This window comes from Triplophysa dalaica, chromosome 1 (assembly GCF_015846415.1).
Source record: "Triplophysa dalaica isolate WHDGS20190420 chromosome 1, ASM1584641v1, whole genome shotgun sequence".
In the NCBI taxonomy this organism is placed as follows: Eukaryota; Metazoa; Chordata; class Actinopteri; order Cypriniformes; family Nemacheilidae; genus Triplophysa; species Triplophysa dalaica.
This window is the reverse complement of record NC_079542.1, coordinates 21,400,807-21,421,373: the sequence shown is the minus strand read 5'-3', so window position 1 is coordinate 21,421,373 and position 20,567 is coordinate 21,400,807. Positions and strand designations below refer to the sequence as shown.

The window sequence follows — 20,567 nt, the reverse complement described above, 5'->3', positions numbered from 1 at the left end:
ATTAGATCATGAATATTACATTTCATGCAATCTATTATGTTGCCATGTTTGAAAGCAGTCTACCATGTTTTAAGTCCGGAGTTAAATGAATAACAAAGTTATTGGCTTGTAAAAAAGGGAGTCGACTCTGAATCACGCGAACGAGATGTGAACTAGTCCGAGTCCCTAACCGCCGCGTATCTACGTCACTAGAACTAGTCCCCGCCTACGTTTTGCTGGGACTGCGCCAAAACTTCACTCTCCTCCCAAAACACCGTCGCTCCTTCGTGATGCGTGTGCATCATGTCTAGAACCCGTGTTCTACGTTCTGAAACTAAGTCCTTCTTAAACTACCAAAGGAAGAACTTCTGAGGAAACAATGGTTACAATTCATTTTTCAAACGACACCAAAGGAGGGTCTTACTGTGCCCGCGTCGTTTCACTAAAGATTGCTTCAATAATCTTGCCGCGTTCACTGCAGGATATGTTAAACGGCTATCCCTGAATGAGGGGGAAATACCAACTTTATTTGGACCTGTGAGATCCACCGAATCACAACCTGTAAGTGTGACTTATTTTTGTCTTAACTTAAAGAAATATTTGTGTCCCTTATGTCTGTGTTTAGATATTGTATATATCGCTTACGTTAACATGTACCTTTATTTCTGAGGTATTACAGTTTGTTTATCTAGCTATGAACTCTGCTTAATTAAGTGTATAACAACTTCAAGAATGGGAAGGAGATGGCGAACATTTAACCAACTTTTTAATAAAATAAACCACAAAACGAAAGTAAAGTAAAATGCCGGCAGCTTCCTCGCGGTCGTCTGCCGGCCACACAAACATAATAATCCATAACGTAAAATCCAGGCCTGGTCCTTTCTCGTCGTACGCTCGGTCGCTCGTCCTTTCATGCTTCCGGTCTCCTCCGTGAGAGATGCGAGACCGGTGCAACGCACAGCTGTCGTTCCCTAACGGCTCTCGTCCCGCCTTGCTCGTTACAAAGTGTTCAATATTTATCGTCTATATATTATCTACTAAGATCGTCTTCGGATGTTTCTTCGTCAGACTCTGGCTCAAACTGGTCAGGTAAAACCACCGCCATCTCTATCTGTACATTATATAATATCCAACCACCTGTAAACCGTTATCCAGTAATGATGGTAGGCGTTCCATTGCGACACATGATGAACGCTTTTGACCAATCACAGCAGACTTCCGTAATGATGATAGACGTTCGGTTTGCAGCACATCATCTGACCAATCACGGATAGGAGGGATTAGACGGATGAATTGCGGAAACATTTGAGACATTCCGACATAATAGCGTCTTTTCATCTTCTATGTACATAAACTTGTTGTTGGACACTCCGTTAACCAAATTAGGACCTTAAAATTCATATATGACTTACTCTTTAACAACACTGTCAACATATAAGCTCCTAAAATCACTGAAAATGGCATGTTTTCCACACTAGCACCCCTTTACAATGCGATAAAATAAGTCAATTAAAAATGAATTGTTTGTATTTTATAAAATGCAATGCACCTCATAAACCACCCAAATCTATTCTTGCTTTTAAGAACAACTACCACAAGAGGGCAACAGCAGCACGTCTTTTATTCGAACATGAATTCTAGCGGAACTCAAAGTGTCTGGTTCCTTTTTCTATACGGAACAAAAACATTGCATCAATTTTTAACAAGAGAGGCGCGAAGAGTACAAGCCGATAACCCGTTTACACTAGAGGAAAGTTTCAGATAAACAGGTTTACCTATGAGTCCACCAAAAATGAAACGTCGCCGAATGGCGGAGATGGAGCCGTGGATCGAGAATCTCATTCAAAACTACGGCGAAAGACCGGGTGAGAAGGCTGTCAAAGCTCATGTCGTCGGCGTAAGTAGTTTATATAAATGATAATGAGCGTTTAAAGTAGTATCTCAATAGATAAATGTAAGGAAATGCTTTTTTGCTGGTGCAGATGTGTGATATTTCAGACCTTAAGCTGATGGAGAGTACAGATGCCTGTATGATATTCCTGTCCGACGGGATCACGCGCATTCCCGCGGCGCTGAGCAAAGCCGCGTGGGAGCGTCTGCAGGAGTGAGGGACTTATTAAACCTCTGTTATGACACCATTCACTACACACCTGAGCCCTGTTTTTATCTTATTATCTTATTCATCTGCTCATCCTGGAAAACGTAGCTGTTAGAACATAAACCCGAGTTTCTGAATTCAGAGTGAATACCTGGAGCACCCTTGCTGAAAAAACAACACAAATTCTAATGGTTTTCATTACAAAACCTTTTAAGTTAACTGATAACCATTAAACCAATCACAAATCTACTTTAGGTAGTGTATGTTATTAGTGTGCACATTACCAGCAGAAACCATTATTGTTCCTATTTAAAGCATTACATAATATAATATTTGTTTTCTTTTCTTTTTCCAGAAAGGGCACAATAACACTCAACAGGGTAGTTGACAGACTTATATGAACATTTGTCCTATGGTGTGACCGCAAAATCTCAGGAAAAAATAACAGTGAAGAAAAATCTTTGCTTTTTTATATAACAGATATAAATAATATGAAACAATGTAATATAAGCAGTCTGTTTTCAAAATTTCGCGTTGTCACACCATAGGACAAATGAACGATTTATTCATCAACTACCCCAGTACAGTTGCGATACATCAAAATCAAGCCATGTACTGAAATATCACAGTGTCTGAACTATGTCCCATTTTTCTTCAGCTCGGAGGAGAGAGAGTCATTTTCAGACCTGCTAAATGCTGTAGTGTATGTGCGCAACTTCACACTGGAGTTTGACATGAAGCCTGACCTGGTGTGTTTCATCTGCCTTTTTGATTCCAGCCCCCAAAAAACTTTTACAAAGATGCATATTTTCAAAAACAATTTCCAAAATTCATCCTTTCTATTTTTTTAGGGATTTTGCCAGTTTTACTTAAAGGTTGATCAGATCACTACAGTATGCATTGCTTCCAAACACTTCATCCCCCCCAGCTGGTAACTTACAAAATCTATGCGCATGGACAGTAATGTGCTCTTAACAGTTAATTCATTGGGCTTCATTAGTCTTTGTGTTTTATTTTCTTGTCTTTCAGTACATCACTTCCATCAGTTCGAGAGCAGATTATAAAGACATGGAGGTGGGTGTTTATGGACTTTTGTATGAACACATTTAATAAAGGGCAGCAGTAAGATGTTATGTTTAACAGTATTTAGTGTTGTTGTGTTTGGTCAGATCTTGCAGGGAGAGTTCAGTCAATTCACTTAGCTCGGCATCTGGTGAGTATTGCTCGTGCTACAAACATGCTCACTTTTATTCTTTCTCGACTCAAAGCAGTTCACATATTCACACACATTCTAGCACTGAACTGTAAATGGCTGTTGTTTGAGTTCTTAGTATCATTTATAAGTGAAGACAAATGCTGTTTCTCAGAAATGATAAAGACCTGCATTATGTTCCTAATTTCCCAGGGGTCTCTCTATCCTCTCTGCTGGGGGCGTGGCACAGTGACATTATAATAAATATTCTGAATGATGCAATGGAGAAAATAACAATGTCTGCAACATGTTGTCCAAGTTTGGCGACACCCACTCACTGGCATGGAGAGAGACTTCGCTGGAAGGTAAGGCTGCTTCCTTGGAAACTTAAAGGCACCAGCTGTTGACCAGACAAATTATTAGTACGGATGGGTGTTTGTATGTTTCCAGGGACAGGAGCAGTTCATTGTCCCCGTGCCTTTCCTTCTCATCTCAGAGGAGCAGAGAGAGCTGATGACAGCTGATCCCAGTACTGTCTGCTTGTCTAATTAATAGCTTTTTTCATTGGAATCCTTCGGGCATTCAAGCTCACTTTACTGGGCATGTGGCACACTGTGCATGTGTTTTGTCTCATATATGTGGATACGCGCAGGTGCCGATTGCGAAAATGAGAATGGGAATGCACCTGCTCCGTCACATGAAAAATCGCATCAGGCTGGCACGTCAACCCCAAACCAAATGCTGGCTGCTCAGGACCTGATCAGTGGTTCATTTCCAAATGAAGGACAGTGTACCCTGGAGCACACAAGGCCGGGTGAGATTTTACCAAAGGAGTCAATGCTGCTTCAGCAAGGTGATATGTTATTGAACTAGTTCCCCCTTGTCTCCCAGAGGTTTTGTGTGGAACAGGGGAGATATCTGGGGATGGAGAAAGCCCTTGGGATATGTTCTCTCCAGCGCCAGATCTTTTAGGTACATATACCACCTCTGACTCACATAGCCAATTTTAAAGCAAGTATCTAAAGGGGTCATATGACACGGCTAACATGGATATTATCGTTTGTTTTAGATGTAATTCAATGCGTATACACGATTTAAGTATCAAAAACACTGTTTTTTCCTCATACCGTGTTTGTATCTCCTCTGTGCCCCGCCTCTATGAAACGGTCAATTTTTTTACAAATGTCATCGCTCTGAAATGTAAGGTGTACTATGATTGGCCAGTTAACCAGTGCGTAGTGATTGATTGAATACTCCAAGCATGTGATGGAAATGTAACACTTCTTACCATATTTGGAATATCATTTTCCAGAGCACTTGTACTGACAGGTACGCCCACCTTACTTGCGTATATTTTGGGCAGTCTTAGTCAAATCATACCACGAATTGATGTGGATTTGTGTGGGTGTGGTTACAAAAGACTTTTCAAGCAGGTCTGGGTCAGCATTCGCTTTTAGATATAATGCATCTTTTCTTCCGACATTTGTTTTTTTGTTGCAATTTTACATGTCTAATACATGCATGGACAAATTATAACACACCAAAGACACAGAAAAACATTTATTCGCGCCATATGACCCTTTTAATACATATAGACCATCTAGTACAGCAGAACCCAACAGAGCATTTCAAAAAGGGTTTAAAGGTCTCATGAACTGTGCTTGTTTATTGTTTTATACTGTTTATGGGTCTACACATGACGTTCGCGTTGTTTTTACATTCAAAATTGATAAGTTATAGGCTTCATTGATAATGTTCTAGCCAGGTTCTGAGGCAAGCTCTGTAATCGCTCAGTTATAATGGCCGTGCCGGATTGAAGACTTTATAAGTAAATGCCCACTGCTTTGATTGGATAGCAGTTTGCATAATTGGAGCCTTCTGTGAATTTAGTTCGAGACATATTGTTAGGTTACACATTAGTCCCATGTTTTCGCATGCCATAAGTATTATCTAGAGATCTCCTGGGATTTATAAATGACCTCCCCACATCAGTATTTCATGTGACACATTCACACAGGATGATTTTACTCAAATTAACTGACTTATTTCCCGGATGTGATGGCAAGGCTTGCGTAAAGTTTGAATAGCCTATACATGTATTGCGTTTAATGATATATAACCGTACGTGTCAGCATTTGAGACCTGTGATCCTGATCCTGAACAAATTCAGTGTCGACCTGTGCTTTGTTCTGGAAGGAATCCTCAGAGAAATGAAACGAACAAAGGCTCCATGTTTTTCCCACATGAGCTGGAATGTTTTAAAAAATAAACTTTAACCCCCCCATTTCTAATATCGGAATCTGAAGGAAGGTTATGCCGCAACTGTCTTCTTCAACAACCAGGGGTGTCACAATATTTAGCTATCTTTAAAGGCATGTTTGTTTATTGCTTGAGAAGTAGTTGTTGGTATTTTCAGTGGGGTTCGTGTTAAACCTTTCAATGTCGTCATAGACGTTTGATGGGCCTGGTGTCAATAACAGATGTAATCTCAGTAACAAGGGCATTTTAAGTTCTGAAACTTACATGATGTTCGTGTAAATACAATTCCCTCTTATATAACAAAAGCTATAAAATAAAAATAAAAAGTGAAACGGAAAGTGCTACTGGACCAGTGTTGTTTACAACATGGTTTTAGACAGTCACACTGTAAGGTGGTGAAAAATGTGAGAAAAGAAGAACCACCAACCACCCACTGCCCCAATGGCGGAGTCCAAGTGGCATGGCGAAGGCATTCGCGCGTTCTGTCTTTCCAGCGCTCTGGGTTGTTACAGTTAACGTTATTTTAACATTGCGTAATTTATCTGACTCCAAAAGATAAGAAGGAAACCTCGTTGAATGATATTATTTGTATTTGATTATTATGAGTGATAATAATCCTGCAATTTGGGTCAATGTTCGATTCTTCTGCCTCGTTCTAAATTACACTCCTTCATCCGATTCTCAGTGTCGCTTAGAGTCTCGCGCCGGCCGTTACACGCGGATCTCACGGTCACAAACTTGTCAGTCTTGGTCACTGCCAGAGGTTGTATGACTAGTAACACTCAGAAAGCATTATTTTATCTAGTCCCCTTAGACTATAAAAACTTAATTAAAGTAATGATTATTTCTAACCACCTTGGCACCAGCCTTACACACAGTTACCAAACATTTAAAAATGTTTATATCTAAAATTCCTTTTCTGTGCTGATACAGGCCTGGAGCCCCATTCTCAGACAGAAAGCCAAACAGTTTTGAAAGAAGTCACCCCATTACCTTTAGCAACAAGCACCCAATTTCAGAACTCAAAGCAAGTTTCAGAAGGGGTGTCCGAGGATGGCATTACACTAGGACAGAGACCACTGCCAACCCAGATCAGCCCATCCCACGTAAGTGGCGGGTCCTGCAGAGACCCTAGTCAAGAGCACGATAAACAACATTCATCAAGTCCCCCCTCATGGATCGTCGAGAGCACGGACCCACCGTCTAAAAAACGTTCCTTATTGGCTCCACCTACCAAGCCAAACTCTCTGGCTCCACCCACCAAGCTGAAAAACGTGAGGAAGGAGTTTTTAATGGGCTTCATGTTTTTGTTCTCAAAACTGTTCTAAGTTTTACTTTCTCACTTGCATGTTGCATCAGAAATGTTTCTGAAATGTTTAATCTTCTCTCTTGCAGATGCACCCAGATGGAAGGCCTTTTTCGTATTTGTATCATCCTGACCCTCAGGTGTCCACAGCCCTCAGTCATTTCAGGTGAGTGTCGTCTATTTTCTTATTCAGGTAATATGAGAGATTGTCGTCCCTTTCAAGTCACCTTTATAAAGATTGTGGTATCACAGTATTATTCTACCACCATGTTAAATAATTCCTTTTATAGCTTTTAAAGCTTTATTCATTGTGTTAATGTAAATCCAACTGAAACGGGAAGATAGTGGGAACCTATCGAGTAACACTTTTGAAAATTAAACGTTAAAATGGGGTGAAAATACACTACAATTAAACAATTTGGGAGCTGTATCTTCTCCTAATGTGTGTGTGTGTGTGTGTGTGTGTATGCACAGAATCCCAGGACAGCTTATACAGTGGGCGGTGCGTTATCTTGGGACCTCTTACTCTGCAGATGTCAACTCGGGAGCTGATTCTTAAGTCATTGCCTGTGACCTCAAATAACATTATGTTTTTGTTAAAAAAAAGCTTTTTTATTTCAAGTTGGAATGTATTTTTTAAATAATAACCATTGTCTGTGGATACTGTTGTATTTTACTGCAAGTGAATTATTTGTAATAAATGTTCATATTGGAATATAATGACCTGTGTCACAATTTATAACATTTTATCAAAATTTTTACTTATTTAACCATGTTTATCTCTTTTAAGCCTTAATGGTCTGTACTAAGAATGCTGAACAAACTCAGGGTTACAGGATTAGTTTTGGGTTGACCAAACCAACATGATCAAGCTTTGTTGGTACCATGAAGCAGCTTGTGGAGTTTCTTTGTCAACTCAAGCTTTGATCCTGAAGCTAAGATTAGTTCGCACAAGAACAAGTGACATCGGCATCATAAAACCAATCTCGTTCAACATGGATAGAGAGAGTTCCGTATGTTTCTTAGGAAATAATTATGCGCAAATATAAGTAACACGAAAATGTATTTCAGCCACGGAGTAATACTGTTTCTGCTGTCTACGCAAGAGAGAAGTGTTTCAGAAACGCTGCTGATTGAGTTAATGCGCAAGTTTATCGACTATATAGTACACTTATTTACTGTAGTATACTATAGTAAGTTAAATATAGGAGTGAGGGGCATGTTGAAGTAGTTCTGTGGTCAGGATAGCAAAACCTTTTGGCATACATAGGATCCCCTGTCTCCCACCAACAGGCTACCAAACAGTCCTGTCATAGAAGAAGATTGACAAAGAACAAAGAAGAGAAGATTGTATTGAAATTAGAAATTGAGTTTTGGTCACATAATTAATTCATTTAAAGGGTTTTGTACTGTTCCCCATTTACTTTACCTTCCTTAAGCACTGACACAACACAGATGCATAAGGGAATGTTGTAGGCATTAAAGTATTAAAAACTTCTCATATATTTTAAAATGTAGGCCTACTATATGATGCATTATTAAGGTGAATTTGTCCATCTATAGACCTTGTAGGAAGAAATCTTATCATAGGTAAAGCTTAATCACAAGCAAGAATCTGCACATTGTAATTGTATTGTACACAATACAGTCATGTAATACAAAAATATTTAATATTATTCAATTTATAATTTTCTATTCAAAGCATTACATTTACATTATAGAACACTATGTACAAGTGCGAAATACGTCATATGAGAAACAATTGCAAATGCAGATATGAATGATTAGCGGAATAAATCTTTTTGCGTAAAACAATGTACATCACAAAAGATTAATTGTCTTGTAGTCATGAGGGAGCTCACTTGTGATGTTAAAATGATAAAATGACATTCAGATAAACTCTGGCTGGCGAGTTTTGCAAAGATTTTGAAAAGTTATCAGAGAAGTTATGATAGTGCACTAGCTTTATTAAGGATGACACTAATGCAGTGCTCCACTGTATTAATGAATAATTGTCAAAGATCAGTGATTACACAATCATTGTCATTTTTAGAGTGATGACGTAATAGGGATTACACAAACACTGACAGAACTTAAATATACAGACTACATAAAAGCGGAAATGAACGAATGTTTTAATGAAATTGTAACCGAGGTGTGAGATGAGTTGGTTGTCCTTAAGATGTATATTTGAAACCTGTGCCTTCAGAATTCTGCAGAAAAAAATAAATATAAAACGTATTTATTAAAGAAGCGCTTTGATTTCACACCTCTTACTTTTTCTAAGGTTTTTATAGACATTTCCTTAGCTGACCTGCAGGGGTTGCAATGATTTCAACGCACATTTGTCTAAACGTCAACGAAGAAGAGGCAACGGAAACGCTTCTGGACGTCATTAAAAATATAGAAGTCCCCCAGGACTTTACGTCCCTCATGGTCTTGATATGTCACCTAAAAAACGGCAGAATGATCCTGCAACGCCTAAAAAGAGTAAGAAGGAGAAACGAGTCGAGCTGGCCGTGATCAACTCGGATCTGAGGGATGAAGTTATTCAGAAAGGCATGAGAGACGCATGGCAGAAGAAAGACAGCTTTTCTAATGGTGTGTAAATTATGAACACAAGTGATGATTTATTACTTGAAACTATGAACGTGAAAATTCTTTCTGTCCAGGCAATGTGCGGTTGGACTGTGCACCCTTCCCTCATTGTCAGATTACCAATTTCCTTCAGAGTGAAAGCTTTGTGGAAAGTCTACAGACTGAATTATTGCAGCTCCATTTCAACAGCAAGTCCAATGACTTGTACAAGTTTCAACAGGTATCAATCAGCATTCATAAATGTTTATTTTGATGGGTTTGATTGCTGAATTGTAGTCCTGAATTCGGTTTTATTCTGCAGTCAGATGATCTGAGAGAAAGAAGAGAGCATCATATCTCACAGATAAGGTTTGTTCAGGTTTAATGATTTGAACTTTCCTTGATAGGATCATATATAATGGATTTGTTGAAATCTTGATCTATTTGTTTGTATGTGTTAGGTCCATCATTTTTGGGGAGTTTCGTTTGTGGTTGTCAGAGGTGTTGCAGGTGGATTTGGAGACTACTGTTGATATATCCTGTGCAAAATATGAGCATACAGGTGAACCATGATCTGACAACCAAGTACCAACCAGTAGGAGATCATGTATTCTTAAACTATTTTTTGTTGTTGCTTTTGCGTCTTTTTTGCAGATGTTTTGCTGTGTCATGATGATGAGCTGGAGGGTCGAAGAGTTGCGTTCATCCTCTACCTGGTGCCTCCTTGGGAGGTGAAAGATGGAGGAACACTGGACCTGTTCAGCACTGATGGTTTGTGATGGATGGAAAAATAGCTTGAAATTACATGTAACCCGCATTGTGTCATGTATTTAATCTGTTCTGTAATGTGATCTGAAAAATGTCAGGTGGGATTTAATGCAGTTTTTTTATTGATAACATCATGAAAAGTGCTTTGCTGTATGACAGAATGTTGTAAGCGCAGAAAATGGCGAGCCAGTCAAGCCAAGTTGAATAGTAATATTATAATTTAATGAAAATCTGAAGACAAACATTTTATGTGCAATAATAGACAAATATAACACCAATATCAGATTAGTCATTCACAGACCGGGATTGTTTAATAAAATCAACTAAATGGGAGCCACACAAACTGAATTTTTTATTTATGAACAGATTTGATTCTTCATTAATCTGTGTGTGCCTCAGAACACTGTCAGCCTGTGAGTGTTGTGAAGTCTCTACTTCCTCGCTGGAACTCTCTGGTGTTTTTTGAAGTGTCCCCTGTCTCCTTCCATCAGGTAGTCACAAGCACAGCTTTTCCGGTTATGAATGATAAATGACAGTTTTTCTTATCTGATCTATAAATTTGCTTCTCCGAGGTGGCAGAAGTTCTTGCTGAAGGGAAGTGCCGTTTATCTCTCAGTGGTTGGTTTCATGGCCAGTCCCTGCCAAGACCCCAGCGGTACATGGAACCCCACGTCCCTCGTCACACACATATCCTTAGAGATGTAAGTCGGGATAGCATAAGAGTTTATGTGTTTAGTTAGTGACCGAATTACTATGTTCAATCTGAAACGTATAGTATTTTATTTCAGTATGTTTTATATTAAAGTGTATATCTATATAGTTGTATTATATTTATTCCTTTTTACTTTATTATATTTGGGTGTTTGTAACAGGAGAGTTTAATCTTTGAGTGGGTGAATGAGATGTACCTGGATCCTTGCTATCAGGCTCAGGTGCAGCAAGAATTTGAAGATAGTTCAGAGATTTGCTTGCCTAATTTCCTACAGGTGGGTCATTATTTCTATTACATGGCGTTCCATTAATAAAAACAATCTACACACACGCACACAGTGGTGCGCAGATAAGTAGGTACATGCTTAAGCGTACTTGTGTTGCCAATATATAATGTGAAAGGTATTCCACCTGAAGAGGCTTTTATAGGGCCCTCTTTATCTGTGCTGTTGTGAAGGCTCATATAATTCATGCAAGTGAGAATTCCTGTAGATGGGGAATTTAGTCACTAGTCCCATGCATAGACCCATGTAGCCAGAATACCTTTTAAAATAAGTAATCAGATGATTTACTTTTCATTTTGGACATGCATGATTTACTTTGTAGACTCAGTTTGCAAGTATATTCTTGTATTGTGCCTTAATAGTAATGGGGACAGTAGGCCTAAATCTGAATGAATGTACCAAAATGATGGCTTATTTTCATTAAAGCAAAAAAGCATGTTTTAAATGTCTGCTTTTATCAGAAACTGCCTTACATATTTCCACAGACTTTATAACATCTCTAATGATGACCTGAATTGTGCCTTTTAACTGTCAGGAGGAAAAAATAAGGCAGGTGCGCAGTGCACTGCAGTCATCTGAGATCCAGTGGCAAAGGAGGTGTCCGCCCAATAAGAGGTAAGATCCAACTACCTCTCTTGATTTTGAGCTATTAATCTCTCATGTGACTAGTTGTTTCTGTTCTGATTTCATCTCATGAATATCACACTGTGTAGGTGTTATGGCCGTGCAGATATGCAGACTGTCCCTTCATGTGTAAAAGAATGCTGGGAACTTCTCTCATCTGAGCCGTTCTTCATCCTCTTGTCCAACATGACTGGCCTTGGACTGCACTTTCTGACTCCGTGCGATGATGAGGATGATGAGGATGATGATAAGAGCGAAGATGGAAAGAGTGAGACAGAGAATGGAGATGGGGAAGTGAAAGAAGGTACGGAGAATGGAGATGGGAATACACATGCAGGAGGATCCAGCAGTACCACAGAAACGTCTTCAGCTGACAAGAAAGCCAAAGGTGAGCAGCTTGTGCAATTTTCAGGAAAGCCTGTGTATTTTGAAAAGATCAGTTATTAAAGCTAAAATAATGTCCTATTTAAATTATGTGTATTTTTACAGGACCTCCTACTTGTGTGGGAGAACTGCGTCGCTGGGCTCAGGGCAATTACACGTTATTACATGACTCAGTCAAAAGAGAGTATGCTCTGGATCTTCAGCTTCACATAGGCTGTGCTGGTATGTTTGATCTGCAGCATCCTCGATGAACGACAAGTTTCCATTCACTTAAAAAAACGTATTTACTATGAATTGGTGTGTGTGTTTTATGTAAACTAGTTGGGATTTAAGCAGATTAGAAACATACAAACCATGAAGGAGTGGGAAGAAAAAAACAAGCATATCATTTTCTGTTTTCAGGTTGGAAGGCAGAGTTTGGAGGATTTACATCCTATATTGCACATGATGAAGATGAGGAGGTGAGTGATGTCGGTTTTAATTAATTGATTTTATTATATTATTATACATGCAAACACAGCAGACTAGCTCACAATGTTAACACAATGTGGGTGTTTTCATGTGTTTTGTAGCTCCTGACAGTATATCCAGAAGATAACTGCCTGGCTATGGTGTACAGAGACAAAGACACACTCAAATTCATCAAACATATTAATAACAGCAGCTCTGCAAACGTTTCTGCCCAAAATACCACCGCTTTTTATGACTTCTCTTTTAATTACTATGAATAATGAGGTAATGTATTGGATCCTTGTTTTAATGTTTGTGACAACATTGTTCAAGTACATTTGTAGTAATTTAAGCGTCAGAGCTCAGTATACATGATAAAGTGTGAAATTAAAAGGCACATTTATTTTTGGACTGAAGACCCGAATACAATATACAAATGCGAGCATTTGTGCTGTCAATAAATGTATTACAAAAAATTACCTGAATAATGTCACCTGTTTACATTTGATGCCCACTGTATCACAGTGCAACTACACCACACAAATATTTTGTGTGGTCCATGACAATCACATAATACTTGAACACATTCTCTTACAAAGATTTTTTATAGCATTTAACTTACAATTATTTTGAATTAGTTACAGTATTTTTTATGAAAAAAAATTATTTTTGTTTAAAAAACTAAACTGGTTGAGAAACCCTGATGATCATCTGTTATTTCAGCATGATTTAAGAATGTTAGCATTCTGAACATCTTGTGTGCCTTAGTGGAGGTAAGGATAAGTAATGTAGAAAGTAGTTAAAACAAATATTAGTTAATGCTAACATTATTCAGTGATCTAGAGATCTAGTGCAGAATATGCAGGTGCCAGTACCAACCTTTCGTAACACGATAATAGCTGGAACTTTTACCGTGGGTGATGGATTACATCTTTGTTGTTCTTAATAACATTTTAGTTACTTTTTAAACACGATGTGATATCTACAACATGATAAATAATAAGTAAAGTACTTTTAGAATTTAAGAAACATTTAATTAAATTCAAACATTTATATATAATTAAAAAAGATTTATAGTCTGCTGAATATTAGTTTTCTTAAATATTTGTTGACATTTAGTTTTAATTTGAAAACTTCGTAGGTGGAGACTATATTCATGAGTTAGATTTTTCAAGCATGTGCAAAAACATTTTACCCACTCCAGAGCAAACTGCAATCCGATTTGCAGAATTACTTCAATTTTGTGCATGTCCAAGGGTGAGGCTCTTTATATATTTTGAGTGTATATTTGCTGAGATTTGGACAGTGCGTGATGAATGCCGTTATCACTTCTTGTGAGACTATGCAAAAACAATGAACCTCCCGCAGCTTGACACACTGTTTTGCTAAAGATATCAGAGCAAAGTTTAGCTCAGGAGATGGAGGTGTCTGTAGCTCTAGAACCTCAAGTGTGTTTGCGTAACTCCGCTCTACTTGAAGAACTTCATCCAACAGCAATGTCCAAGTGAGCAGGCGTAGACATCGGACTGGGATGCTGGGCTTCAGTACCCCTGGAACGTGCAATTCTGGGAGGGTGTGGTCAAGCTCAAGCTCCACCCACAGATATGGGTGTCTCCGTTTTACATCTGACCATGTTTGGTCACAGAGAGGTGGAGTGTACTTGAGTGAGCGTTCACAACGAAGTTCCAGTTTCTTTAGTGCTGGACGTTGTGGCAACATAAGGTCTTTCAAAACGTCTTCGGAGAGACTGGCCTGAAAAACTCCAAGAACTGTGAGTGACGGACAGCACTTCAGTGCGTGTCTCAGTGTTTCTGCGTTGACGCCGCACACTAGAGAATGGTTGTTGATGTAAAGACTTTTCAGAGCTGGACAAAGCATGGATACACTCCTGATGAAGGAATCATTGAGGGTGAAGGGTACACCCCTTAAGTCAAGCACAGTAAGAGACGAGCCATTCGTCAGTATGTCAACTAAGCCTTGCTGCAGATCCTGACCAGCATAAAAGAGGGGCGGGTTCCCAACACAACAGATGGAAAGTGCTTCCAGCTGTCCATCACCCCCAGCAACTGCCTGTCGCAGGACGCATAGTCCCGTTTTACGATTGGCTGGATCGGTCAAACTCATACTCAGCTTTAAATTTCTGACCAATGGCAGAAGATCAGAAAAGCTTTCCGGCAAACTGTTTCCTGACTCACACCTAAGATAAAGATGAACAAGAGGCACAAAGTCCAATGTTCAGCGTTTAATGATAATGTTACATAAACTGTGATTTACAATTTATTAAACATTATAAAATGTTCAGTTCTGGTCCTTGATTCTGATTAGTTGAGCAGAGTTCTAAGCTGTTATAAAATACACCGATTTATAACGGCTGACAGCATTATACAGCCTAAATATCATTTCATTTACTTTATTTTATGAAACCTTGCTACGCATATGGAATAACCGTTTTATAAAAGCAATAATTCCCACAAAGTAGTGGGTTACAGTGCATTTTATAACAGCTGACCACATTTATTGACATTAAAGTGGGCACCCATCACATCATTATCTGATTACAAAAATCAGAAATGAGACCATGGGAAAGAGTTCCCCTGGATCTCATACAATAAATACTAAGGAATCCAAAATTCTTACCTGACTTCAGTGTCTTTCCATGAGCTTGGATGAGTCATTGTATTAGACCATGCCTTACAAACAGTAAATGCATTGCATTTGTCCTGTAGATGTAGAAAAGAAAAAATATGTGCAAGGATTTCCTCTGGCAGATCCATTCAAAACCAAATTCCAAGTACCGTTTTCACAAACAAAAGAACCTGCCAATCTCTGAGACTTCTGAGTGGAAATTCACCTTCTCAAACTTTGCAGTCCTGCACTTCCTCCTCCGTCACGAGTTCCGTTGTCAAAAGCATCAAACAAAACAGACGTGGAACAAATGGCCAATCACCATAGAATGCTGCGTCCTCTAAGCCAATCACCTCAATCTTAGAGCAATGTAGTGGGTGTGTCTTAAAGCGGCCAAGACTTCTTCGACATCTCAGGTTTTCTCCGTGTAAAGTTTGTAGTCCTAGCTCTTCTTTCGTATAATCAAAATCCACCGATTCCCTGTGTAAGTAATAACTTAGTTAATAAGCCGTTTGTTTAATATGCGCTATGATAGTTGTATGCAATCAAGTTGTCTTGTGTGACTTTTAGATGGGGAATCTTGTGTTGATGTAAACACGTAAAAAGCCATTAATACAAGCTTGTGCGAGCTTCTGTAGGCACTCGATCAACTAACCTCTTAAAAATTGTAGAAAATAAAAACTTATATAGTGTTGTCGTGTGACGCATGCGCGTCGATCAGTCTTGCGTTACCTGTAAACATGTGCATCGGATATTTGTAACAATCGCTTGACCTAATTTGTATTTGCGGTCGCAAGAGACAACAGTATCAATCCACGAGTTCAGAACCTTATAAGGAAGTGGTTACATTCTAGGAAGGTTAAGACAAACTCATGTATTTTTACTAGAAAGCTACTCGAGGAGTTCTTGCAAGCTTTCTTTTTCTTTCTTAGGTAACTTTTCTTTTTTACACTGACAGGTCTTGTGAACAGAGTTTGCTCGGACGATGGACAGCATGGACACAAAGGTACATGATTGTAATGTAGGCAGTGTACATCTGTGTGTGTTGCCAGATGTTAGTATATGTTAATTAACGTATACGTTTTTTTATCATTGTGTTTCAGAGGTTAAATGAAAGCAACATGAGTGATCGTGCTTGGTCAGGTTGTGCCGTACTTTTTCTGGGGTGTAGCAGTCCAGCACACAACCTTCTGTCAGTTTACAAAGATGAGCAAGGGAAATTCATTTTGTTCAAGGTTATTAAGCTTACCCTTGTAGGTATGTATCATGTATGTATAAACAAATAAAGAACCTGATAGGAAAACAACTAATTATATCATCACTGTATTATCATGGTATGGTGCAGACTGATTATTGTAAAGTGCAGATTGAGTGGGTTTTGTGAAAACATGAATTTTTTATTGCCTTTAATCCAGATTCTGTCGGTGGACTGGATGGGTATGAAATCCTGAAGCTGCATGATGCTGATCCGTTCCTCGGGGTTGAACTGAAGTTCATGACCATGCCTTGCTGTCAGCGATTTCTAGAGAGCTATGCATGTGGTTCACTCCTTCAGTTTCTGTCCCAGCATGCTTCACGCCTTTTGACTCTTCCTGATGGGGTTGCCATGGAAACACAACTCAAAGCTGGTGTACACACGCTGGACCACAGTCTGCAAGATCTGGGGATCTGCCTAGATCATGTACAGCAATCACAGGTGCGTGTGTCTATTTATGCATGACCAATGCTTTTGTTGTTTTTAGCATTTTAAATGAATGATGTCCAGTTCAAGTTTTAATATTGGTTCCTGTAGTTTAAAATTCCAGGCCAAGAGTGATTTATACACATTTTAAAACAAACTTAAATTACATGCAACACTTTTTGGGATGAAATAAGTCATGTTGTGTTTTTTTAAATAATTGTATTATTTTCTTCAAAGGCCACGTAAACTGTTGGTGAGGTAACAAAGACATGTATAGTCATACATGTTTGATTCAGACAGAGATTGATACACAATCAGCTCTACAACAACAAAGAACATAATTAAAACATACAGCATTATAAAGAATCAAACTTGTAGATAAACTACTGGTGAAAAGGTTAGGATCACTTGACAAAAATATTTCACATGATCTTAAAAGACTATTTTACTCGTTTTTTAATGTGTATGTTTAAGTGTTTGAAATTACTTGAGTAGACAAAATTATAATTCTTTCAGTATATTAAACAGTTTTTATTTTTAAAATATTTTTGAAATGGATTATTTAGACCAAATATGAAATAAAAAGCCGCCAATAAGATTCCAGCATAGAAGGAAATTCCTTGGTGGAGACCTCATGAAACTGGATGAGAGAATGCTACTGTAGGGAACGATTTTGCAAGTTTTACTCAAAGATTGGCTGCTTTGAAAATGCTAAAATGTTATTTTTGGTGCAATATATTTACAGTTACACCAATTGTGTTATTCCATGGTTTGATGGGTTTTTTGTTGGGAAAATATAAATAAAGAATCATTAAGTGATCCTAAACTTTTAGTGTAAACGGTAGTGTAGCCTATGTATGACAAAAGAAAGCTTTGAGAAAAAAAAGTGAGAGGTCCTCATTTATGGCCTGGAATTGTCCAGTGTGTTTCTCAAATAAGGAAAAAACAATTCAACATACACTTTTCAGTCATCACTCACTAAAATGTTAGGCTGAAAAAGTTTTAATTGTTTATGAAGAAATCCAAAGGGCATTTGGTGATCAAAATGTCTTAAATCTATGGAGCATCAAACATCTCTTGAAAGACGGTCTAGTTTAATGTTTCAGCCTTGCTCGGGTATGCAAACAGTGACCGAGTATCCAAGCATTCTGAGGGTCCCATCAGAATTTCAGTCTGTCAGCTATCAATGTTTCATACTTTTTGGTGTATATAGTGAACAACTGCTTTTGGTGCAGTTGGGTGAATTAATGGATGGTTATTTTGTAGCCTGTGCGTTTGCGAGATGATGAGGTCACACAGTTGGAGCAGCAGCTGCAGAACAGCTACGGTCCTCCCAGTCAGCCACCACAGGAAGTGCCCAATAATTGCTTTCTGTTTCAGAAAAGAGTGTTTGGTAAGAATCCCATAATGCATTATGCGGTCTAATTTAACTGATTTGTTTTAAAAAAGGACTTTTCACACTAAATATGTTTTCTTTTATGTCTCTGGCTACCCTTCCCAATGTTCATAGACGATAGGCCGTTGACATCTGCAGACCAACAGCGATTTGCTGCTCATGTGGGACGGGATTGGAAACGAGTGGGAAGGGCTTTACAGAAAAACTGCCGCGCTCTGAAAGGCCCGGCTATCGAAAATCTAGCTTATGAGTATGAAAGGGAAGGGCTTTATGAACAGGCCTACCAACTGCTTGGACGGTTCATCCAGTCAGAAGGCAGGAGTGCCAAACTGGGCCGCCTTATCAGTGCGCTAGAGGAGACAAAAATGATCACCATGGCAGAGGTCATGTTGGGAATTCAGCCACGAGAGTGAGCCCCTATGAATGATATATATGTGTATTTTGTTTTATTTGTGCGTATGTGTCTGACTGTTTTCAAAATCTACAGTGAAAACTGAAAAGCGTGTTTGTTTGTTTTTGGTGATCTCATCACGACCTGAACAATTTAATGTCTCCTGTTTTACACCCGCTTTCAATTATCTGCCCCCAAATCAATTTCTATTAAATAAAGTGTTTCATACATCGGTATTTGTAGAACTCCAGGTTCTTACGTTGTCGCGTATGCTTTGTAATTGTAGGAAAGATAATAAGGAATAGAAATATCCCAGAGTTATCATGTGTATAAGATGTAGTTTGGATTCAGCTTCATTGTCATTTTGCAAAGAACATACAGTCATGTGAAAGAATTAGGACACCCCATAAAATTTTCTGTTCTTTATTAAGAAATCTTTACATATCACTGGCTAATGTTGTTTTTTATTTTTGTCTGGAAAATAAAGTGATTTAATTGCACGTAAACAACAAAATGTAACCTATGTTTTACTCATTATACAAAAGATTTTAACAAAAATGTGTATTCTAACTGAGGAAAAAGTTAGGACACCCTGCCCACTAATAGCGAGTGTTGCCCACTAATAGCGAGTGTTACCCCCTTCGGCTGAAATAACTTCAGGGAGACGCTTCTTGTAGCCATCTACCAGTCTCTGACATTGGTCTGAGGAAAGTTTACCCCACTCCTCAACGCAGAATTCTTTCAGCTGCAAGATGTTTGATGGGTTTCTTGCATGTACAGCCCGTTTCAAGTCACCCCACAGCATCTCAATGGGATTCAGATCTGGGCGTTGACTTGGCCATTCCAGTACTCTTCATTTCTTAGTTTTCAGCCAGTTCTCGGTGGATTTACTGGTATGTTTTGGGTTATGGTCATGTTTCCGGGTCCAGTTCCGCTTCATCTTAAGTTTTTTTATGGATGGTCTCACATGTTCCTCAAGCACCCCCTGATACTTCATGGAGGATTCTATGATGGTGAGCTGGCCAGGTCCTGCTGCAGCAAAGCACCCCCAAAGCATTACACTTCCACCTCCATGTTTCACAGTTGGTATGAGGTTTCTTTTCTGGAATGCTGTATTTGGTTTACGCCAAACATGTCCTCTGTTTCGGTGACCAAATAATTCAATTTTAGACTCATCTGTACAGAGAACATTATTCCAAAAGTCCTGGTCTTTGTCTAGATTCTCCACTGGCAAACTTAAGTCTGGCCTTAATGTTTTTCTTACAGAGCAGGGGTTTCCTCCTTGCACGCCTCCCATTAAAGTTAAACTTGTGTAGTCTCTTTCTGATTGTAGAGGCATGCACTTTCACGTCAACAGTAGCAAGAGCCTGCTGTAGTTCCCGTGATGACATTTAAGGGTTTTTGGTGACATCTTTTAGCATCTTGCGGTCTGCTCTCGGGGTGAACTTGCTTGTACGGCTAGACCTGGGAATGTTGACAGTTGTTTTGAATGTCCTCCACTTGTAGACTATTTTCCGGACAGTGGAATGGCTGATTTCAAAATCTTTTGATATATTTTTAAATCCCTTTCCAGACTCATAAGCTAGCTTCTACAATCTTCTTTCTGAAGCCATCAGCCAGCTCTCTCGATCTCACCATGCTGTTCACTCTCACTTCCACAGCCAAGAGCACACCAAACTAAATGTGTGTGGTTTAAATAGGGCCAGCTTCCTTCAAAAAGGAATGCCCTAATCTTGTGTATCTGATGTGATACACCTGTGTGTGATTATAGCCATTTTAAGTGGGAATAATTGTCGGGATGTCCTCATTTTTTCTCACCGCAAATTGTTTTTTTTTAAAGCA

At 38.9% G+C, this 20,567-nt stretch overlaps 4 protein-coding genes across 5 annotated transcripts; 3 read left to right on the top strand and 1 right to left on the bottom strand.

Moving 5' to 3' along the window:
• Positions 1-606: 606 nt before the first annotated feature.
• acd (ACD shelterin complex subunit and telomerase recruitment factor) lies at positions 607-8,469 on the top strand. The gene is made up of 13 exons (XM_056759023.1): positions 607-1,876; positions 1,962-2,083; positions 2,736-2,826; positions 2,929-3,008; positions 3,107-3,151; positions 3,247-3,290; positions 3,483-3,634; positions 3,720-3,798; positions 3,922-4,083; positions 4,161-4,241; positions 6,462-6,802; positions 6,924-7,000; positions 7,309-8,469. The coding sequence occupies exons 1-13, from the start codon at positions 1,757-1,759 to the stop codon at positions 7,391-7,393; spliced, it is 1,479 nt and encodes a 492-aa protein (XP_056615001.1). The 5' UTR covers positions 607-1,756; the 3' UTR covers positions 7,394-8,469.
• Positions 8,470-9,214: 745 nt separating this feature from the next.
• On the top strand, positions 9,215-13,801 carry ogfod1 (2-oxoglutarate and iron-dependent oxygenase domain containing 1). Its single transcript, XM_056757014.1, has 13 exons — positions 9,215-9,435; positions 9,507-9,652; positions 9,734-9,780; positions 9,873-9,973; positions 10,066-10,182; positions 10,579-10,670; positions 10,752-10,880; positions 11,052-11,165; positions 11,710-11,789; positions 11,888-12,186; positions 12,288-12,404; positions 12,585-12,643; positions 12,755-13,801. The coding sequence occupies exons 1-13, from the start codon at positions 9,279-9,281 to the stop codon at positions 12,911-12,913; spliced, it is 1,617 nt and encodes a 538-aa protein (XP_056612992.1). The 5' UTR covers positions 9,215-9,278; the 3' UTR covers positions 12,914-13,801.
• On the bottom strand, positions 13,645-15,513 carry fbxl8 (F-box and leucine-rich repeat protein 8). 2 transcript variants are annotated; one of them, XM_056757035.1, is made up of 3 exons: positions 15,484-15,513; positions 15,270-15,352; positions 13,645-14,829 (listed from the first exon to the last, which is right to left on the bottom strand). In XM_056757035.1, exons 2-3 carry the CDS (start codon positions 15,305-15,307, stop codon positions 13,863-13,865), a joined length of 1,005 nt encoding a protein of 334 aa, XP_056613013.1. In that variant the 5' UTR covers positions 15,308-15,352; positions 15,484-15,513; the 3' UTR covers positions 13,645-13,862. The 2 variants fall into 2 exon arrangements, with proteins under 2 accessions (XP_056613013.1, XP_056613006.1); XM_056757028.1 differs by having other exon boundaries at positions 15,270-15,499.
• Positions 15,514-15,640: 127 nt separating this feature from the next.
• On the top strand, positions 15,641-18,958 carry tradd (tnfrsf1a-associated via death domain). The gene is made up of 6 exons (XM_056759478.1): positions 15,641-15,741; positions 16,216-16,263; positions 16,361-16,514; positions 16,673-16,953; positions 18,205-18,331; positions 18,449-18,958. The coding sequence occupies exons 2-6, from the start codon at positions 16,243-16,245 to the stop codon at positions 18,745-18,747; spliced, it is 882 nt and encodes a 293-aa protein (XP_056615456.1). The 5' UTR covers positions 15,641-15,741; positions 16,216-16,242; the 3' UTR covers positions 18,748-18,958.
• The last annotated feature ends 1,609 nt before the right edge of the window (positions 18,959-20,567 follow it).